The 7,430-nt window shown below is 44.2% G+C and overlaps 1 protein-coding gene and 1 pseudogene across 1 annotated transcript in view; one reads left to right on the top strand and one right to left on the bottom strand.

The window, feature by feature from the left end:
* DNAH9 (dynein axonemal heavy chain 9) overlaps positions 1 to 7,430 on the bottom strand; it is a 357,089-nt gene that overhangs the window by 107,118 nt on the left and 242,541 nt on the right. Inside the window, 1 exon segment of the mRNA XM_021694498.1 lies at positions 5,625 to 6,050. Coding sequence (XP_021550173.1) covers positions 5,625 to 6,050 — 426 coding nt within the window.
* On the top strand, positions 838 to 988 carry LOC123326812 (annotated as a pseudogene).

The raw sequence follows: 7,430 nt of genomic DNA, 5'->3' as shown, positions 1-7,430 counted from the left end.
AAAAAAAAAAAAAAATTAAAAAAAAAAAAAAAAAAAAAAAAAAAAGAGTTTAGAATTGAAGTACGTAGCTTGTGTTGCCCTCAGAATACATATTTGCATACACGAAGATGTAGGGACACATGGTAGATACCTCTAAGTATGTCTCACGTCTATGCAGTAACTGAGATTTGGGCTGCTTTGCTGGCCATTACCACGTCCCAAGAGAAGCAAATCAAGGGCCAAGTTTATACAGCCAAGCAGTTTGAAAAGCAGGTGGTGAGCCATCGATTGACAATGGCAGACTGGCCACACTCATTTACTTCCTCTTCTTCCCAAGACTTCTCTAAAATAATTTTAAAAACATCATAAATCCTTAACACTGAGCAACTGTTGAGGGTCACTGGAGAGTGAGGGTTTCCAATCGATTTATGTTAGACTGGACTCACAGAGGAATGGAAACTGCCAGAGGAGGGCACAGGAAGCTGCAACACAGTGCAGGCCCCAATTCATCAAAGGGGGCATGCAATGGGGATTTGGAAATGTCAGGTGGGATGGAGGGGGGTTTCTGAAAGTAAGAGGGTTCATTGGAAGCTGACTGATCCTCTACCCCCATCTCTACCCACAGGCTCAGCGTCCAATGTCACCAGGCGTTCGTGTCACCAGCAGGAGATTCAATAGTGGCAGAGAGAAGACATCACATTCTGGCATCGAGGATGCATCCGGCATAACTCAACTGATCCTGAAAACAAATTCTGCCTCTCAGTCAGCTCTGCCCTTGCTTGCAGAGCTATAACCAGCTTTTGAACACTACTCTTTTAAACATGAAAGGACAAGAAGCCATTTCATGAAGCCTAGATTATCGCTTCTCGGCCTTTTGGCTAAGATCAAGTGTAGTATCTGTTCTTATCAGTTTAATGAAGCCTAGATTAAGGTAAACAAGAGGGGCAAAAACCACCTGAGAAAAGAGATAACTTTCGTCACAAGAGCACAGTAAAGCATAAAATCCTTTATGAATAGTTTCCTAGGAAAATTCAAGATGTTTCATCCATAAAACAAGAAGAGAATGCTAGCAAAAGGAGCAGAGGGAAAAAAAAACTGTTGCAGACATTATTTTCTTGTTAATGTAAAAAATAATAAATTCAAGGGAAGGGTTAAAAGATGAATTTGAGGAAATCTAGAAAGTATAAGAAAATATAAAGTGACTGAGGAAACAAAGGACTCATCAGAAGGTCCAACATCCAACAAACATGCATTCTAGAAAATAAGATTAAAAAGTAAACAGAAGGGAGATTACCAAAGAAATAATACAAAATAATTTTCCAGAGTCAAAGAAAAGAAGTCTCCACATGCTGAGTACAATGAATCTAAAAAATGGCAGCTAAGCACACCAGTGCAAAGTTTCAGAAACCAAGAATAAAGAAAAAGGGGTGCCTGGGTAGCTTGATTGGTTAAGCATCTGACTCTTGATATTGGTTCAGGTCATGATTTCATGGTCATAAGATCGAACTCCATGTGGGCTTTGCACTGGGCATGGAGCCTGGGATTCTCTTTCTCTCTCTCCCTCTGCCCCTTCCTCCACTCGTGCTCTCTCAAGAAAAAAAATAAAGAAAAAAAATGTAAAGACTTTCAGAAAGGTGGAAACAGTGCATTGACAAAGGAATGGGACCCTGACTGCTCATCCGACTTCTCACTAAAGAAAAGGGTAAGGCATTCAGTGTTCTAAGGGGAATAAAAAAAAACTAGCATCAGAATTCAGTACTCAGCAAAACTGCCTGGTCAGTTTAAAAGTCAAATAAAGGTATTTCCAGACCAGAACCATTCAGAAAATTTACCTCTTACTTAACATTTCTGAGAAAGTTACTTAAGAGTGAGCGCCAGCAAGCAAGAGAACAAATCAAGGAAAGAGAAGTCAAGAGCTCCAGAAGTCACTGGAACCAACCCAAGAAAGCAGTGAATGTGTTTCCTCTCCAACACTGATTGGAACTCTGAGTCTGGGACAAGAGTGAAAGGTCTTTTTTTTTTTTTTCTTTTTAAAGATTTATTTATTTGACAGAGAGAGACACAGCGAGAGAGGGAACACAAACAGGGGGAGTGAGAGAGGGAGAAGACACTCTCCACGGAGCAGGGAGCCCGATGTGGGGCTCGATCCCAGGAACCCGGGATCATGACCTGAGCCAAAGGCAGACACTTAACGACTGAGCCACCCAGGCGCCCCAAGAGTGAAAGGTCTTGAGGGCAAAAATGGAAGTGGTAGGATACTGGATTGCATGGAGAGTTGAAGGGTAATTGAGGCTATGCAAAAGGATCTAATGGCAGAGAAAGAAAACACAAAGGCAAGTGGAAACTCCAGGGGGAGGGGGAAAATTATATAAAAAAAAAGGAAATGAAAAAAAAAGGAAATGAATTAAAAATAGAATTGTTTTAAACAAGAAGCAGAATCAGACCTATAGAGAATAAACTGATGGTGGCCAGAGGGGAGGAGGAAGTGAGGGTGGGCAAAGTGGGTGAAGGGGAGTGGGAGGTCCAGGCTTCCAGTTACAGAATGAATAAATCATGGGGATGAAAGGCACAGCATAGGGAATATACAGTCAATGATATTGTAATAGTACTATGTGGTGACAGGTGGAAGCTACGCTTGTGGTGAGCAGAGCAGAACATAGAAACCTGTCACATCACTATGTTGTACACCTGAAACTCATACAACATTGTGTGTCAACTATCCAAGAATAAAAAGAATTATTTTCCTAATCTCCTTTTTGGATTGTTCAATGCTTACGTATAGAAATAGTGATTTTTGCATGTTTATTGTATATCCTTCACGTTTTCAGAATTTATTAGCCCAAATAGCATTTTGTGGATTGTTACTAATAAATAATAAATAATTTCTATAAAAAAAGGAAACATAATTCTAATGGACCAGTTAGATCTGCTATGAACAACATAGGAAGGTTCATAGAATGCAAAGGGAATTTACTGATTTTTCAGCTTTCCCAGTCAGTCAGTGAACAGAGCACGGGACACTTAACTTTGGTTGCAGAACAGAACGGAGATATTTTGCGTCTTGGTGACTCAAAAGCAAAAGTAACAATCAGTAATGGTAAGAGAAGGTGGGAGGTGGGAGGTGGGAGGTTGGGGGAAGAGCTGAAGGAACGGGTAATAATTTTATCTTGAAAACAGAAGGTTCCAAGGAAGCCACCTCTATATGCCAGGACAAGAAATACAGATTACGTCAACTAAAACTAGTTGTCATGATGGTATCGAGAAGACACACGGATAAACATCTTAGAGCCTCGTCTGGCAGACTGCCAACCTGCCTGCCTAAAGTATATCAAGAAACAGGGATGCCGGCACAGTGTAGAGACGGGAGCTCGACATTCAGACGAGCCAGGGCCAGGAAGACAATGGAAGCTGGTCAGGGGAGTCTGGCATTGAAAAACATAGGCATCAGTGGGAACCTGGGACAGACCTGGGTTGGATGGGAAGGTGCTACTCAACTCTAGGATTGGTTCATGATACTGGGGAATCTGGAGACCTTAGGACCGGCCAGAAATCAGATTTTTACGAAAATCTCCTGTTGATTTAAATACTGGCGGTTAACGAAATCGTTGACAAAAACTGGGTGAGTGTGGGCGAAAGGAAACGCATAGAAGCTACGAGTATGAAGGCTCTGAGTAGCTTGACCAGTCCTCTGAGGCAGACACAAGCGCGCAAAGGGCGGAAGACTGTGGTTTCTCATTAGATGCCTTTCGCTGATATTTTGCTTACTTGTCAGTATGTGCTCCGTGAACATGCCTTACTTGTTTTTATTGCCATTCTTTTTATAAATTGTTAATTAATATATGCTCATTATAGAAAAAAGGAAAATACCTAATATGCAAAACCCATCCAAAATATAACACCTAGATAAAAGTGCCACTATCCATGTTTTTATGTATTTGATAATCTGTCTGGATATATGCTTCTTAAAAAAAGAAACTTTATCTTGGATATAATATTCTTTACTTGGAATTATCCTAAAATCCTAAAAATAAGGCTTGGGGACCGGAGGAGGCTGGCAATGTCCTCAGGGTCACAGAGGGAAAAATTTCCTTGCCCGGGGTGGGCCTCAAGTTAGGGGTGGGTATCAGGCCTCTGTTGTTAGTCGGGGGAGTGTCTAAACTCTTGGGATGCTGATAGGCGTGTGGATGAGCCAAGGATGGAGAGGAGGTTGTTAAAAGCAAGAATACATTTAAAAAAAAATATTTTGGCAGAAAAGAAGTGTCTTCCTAAGGTAGCCAAGTCTTTGAAAGATATGCTTATTGCTTTCACAGGTTGAGTGGGCCCATCATGTGAATGTTGGCTAGTGAATAGGTATAAACATTTTGAAAACATTCCCTTTGCACCAAATGTTCCTTTAGTTAAAATAACTTGAGTATAAAAAAAAATCTTTGAAAATGCAGTTCTTAAAACATTTTTCTGGGAGAGACTGCGGAATACAAAAATTATCAGGAGGCTTTTGCCCTTCAAAATCAGCCACAGGGGTGTTCGGGTGTTCTGCCCTGGGTGTTCTTTTTAGAGGGCCATTGTTAAAGTGATTATCACCTGTTTTAAGTAGACTGGCCCCTGAACATCTGGATTTATAAAGCCAACATTCTGAGAGATTAGCTGCTTTGCCCAAGTTTCTTTTCTTGAGAGAGAGAGATCGGTGGCAAGGTTCTTTGAATTAGTGCCCTCAGCCACAGAATTTAATCTAGCAGTCAATACACCCGGGTCATATGGAGCTTACTTCTCACCATCTATAAAGCCCTTTTTACCATCATGACCGATCTGCCGCAAGGCTCTTACTTGCCTGGAATGCGTGTGCAGAAAGGAAAGATCCAGGAAGTGTTCTGGACTGCACTTGATCACAGGAGTGACCGATCACCAGAGCTAGCACGTGTCTCGGGAGAAGGAGGGAGAGCAAAGGTAGGGAAGCGATGGTCGTGGTGACCGTGGCAGTGGCCTCAGCCCCACGTGGCTCTGTGTGCCCTCGTCTTCTCCTTGTCACTATGATCTCAATAAAAGAGAGGTTACTGTGTCCACTTTACTTCAGGAAACTGAAGTGTGGGCATTTTAAAGACCTTTCTAAAGGTCATACATCTGTAAATGGTACAGCTCGGATTGGATTTTCAGCTGCTCTCCTGTCCTGAGGGATTCAGATTTCTAGCTTTGGTTGTATCCATTTTAAGGGCAAAGGTGAAGTTCAAGGGGGAATCTCTCTCAAACAGGTGTAAATCCACAATCGCCCCGCCCCCCAGTCTGGAGAGAGGCAGATCTACTCCAAACATCACCAAGAGGTTAATAAAAGCTAGTGACCCTCGCCATTTTACATTTATGGTCAAGGGACCGCCCCCCAAACCACAATGTACTACTTGCTTCTAAAAGCTTCCATAGAACAGCGCAGATCACATAAGACCAATGGTCTGCTGGATTTGACTGTAGAGTATTTGAGAAAGAGCAAGAGGTGCCTCAATTGAAAAGTCAGGAGCTTTGGCATCCCACTTTGGTTTCCCTGCCTCTTTTTCAAAATCGGGACACTTGGGCGCTGGGACATGGGGACACATGTGGTTAGCACCAGAGGCTGCCCCGCGGGCTGGGGTGGCTGGGGGGGCTCTGGCCTCACTTACAGCGATTTTGGCTTTTATGGCTGCCAGGTTCTCCTGGGCGGCAGTGAGGTCTGCGGTGGCCCTGCTCAACGCCTGGCGCTTGGGTTCCACGTCGCAGAAGACCTCGTAGAACCGCACGATGTTGATGACCCAGGAGCAGAGACCTGCGGCTGCATACGACTTGGTGGCCACGAACTCGGGGCGGAACTCTGGATCCTGCAGGTATGGCCTGATGGCCTTGAGGCAGCTCTCGGGAATGTTCTCCTTGTCGAAGTTGATGAGGGAGTCCAGGAAACCGTCCACTTTGGCCATGGTGACCTTGGCGGCCTTCCAGCTCCGGTCCTTGGGCACCCGGCCCCCGGGGGCCGTGAGGGTCATCACTGCCGCACTGACGTTGCTGACAGCTGGAGGCGGGGCCCCAAATGACTTCAGCTCGGTCAGGTTGGTCTGTGGAGAGAGCACAAGGTGGTTAGGGAAAAGCGGACGGGCTTTCTTTGTCCTCGGCTGCTCGTGGACTTGGGCTCCAGGGCGATCATTCTGAAAGGGCTGCTTTGAAGCTTGGGAGCCCTCGGAAGTTTAAATGTCATGACTCATCCGAAGGAAACCAAAGCTACTCCCCAGTGGCTTCAGACTCCCCCCCACCGCCCCAAATGGCTAACTGAGATTCAGCTCTGTTTGTTCAGTTCTTTAAGGCCACTCACAGCCCATTAGAAACACACAATTATTTCACATTCAACAGAAAAATAGAAGGATGCGAATATACTCTGAAATAGGCAGCATGCTATGAATAAAAGATAAGGTTATTATAAATTAATTTCCCATCTTGGATTGAAGAGACTAGCCCTGTAACCCAACAAATTTTGTTTTTCTTTAATTAAACTGCTTTGTTCCATGAGCTTATTCTAACTACACTTGACTGTCCTGATAGCAAAGTGACAGTTTCCGCCAGGAAATAATTCAGACCGAAAGCCGGGCACAGTCACTGCCCGTGCTTAAATGTGGGGTCGTCCTCTGCTCCAAGCATCACTTGCACCAGAAAGATACGGCCGACCAGCCTTGACAAGTCACTTCAACTCTCCAGGTCTCTGTATTTCCATCTATAAATTGGAAGCAGGGGGATGCACTCATCTGTGAGTGAAGCTGTGTCTTAAATGCGTGTGACGTTGATTTAAGGTTTGTCATGACCATCCATGAGAAGCCTATGGCCTGAAAAGCTCTTGTTTGGGGGGCTGATTTTGGAAGTGGGGGAAAAGTCTTGATTTCAAAGATTATGGGCCCTATGCCAAAGTAATTTCCAGCCCAAGAGGGCCTGGAAATCTACAAACGGCGGGGCGGGGGGGGATCATGGGGGGGGGTGTCGGTTACTTCTTCCTCCTAATGAAAGCACGTGGGAAGATGCTCTTTGCTTCTGAAACTATTTTCACATTTGGTCATGAAAACTCATCAGAGGCGGGGATGCGAGGACAATGTATGTGCGGGGGGAGGGGGCAGAGTCAGAAACAAAACCCCATGATTTTAAACCAGTTTAAGTTCAGCATGCTCAATGTCCTGAATTAAGAAAATATAAAAACGTATAGAGATGAAATGGAATCCTACAACCCAGATATGTTGCTGTTAATATTTCCATGTAATTCCTTCCAGTCTTTTTTATATTCAGTCTCTCTCCGTAAATTACTCACAGCCTTTCTGGTAGTAGTGACAGAAGACCCAGCTCAAGGACAAGGGGGACTTTTTCGCTCAAGTATCTGAGGGCAATGAGCCGGGAGCTGGCTGTAAGGATGAGTGGATCTGTGTTTTGAGCAGGAGCTGGCTGTAAGGACGAGTGGA

Source organism: Neomonachus schauinslandi, chromosome 15, assembly GCF_002201575.2.
Source record: "Neomonachus schauinslandi chromosome 15, ASM220157v2, whole genome shotgun sequence".
Taxonomy (NCBI): domain Eukaryota; kingdom Metazoa; phylum Chordata; class Mammalia; order Carnivora; family Phocidae; genus Neomonachus; species Neomonachus schauinslandi.
This window is presented reverse-complemented; position numbering and strand designations above follow the sequence as displayed.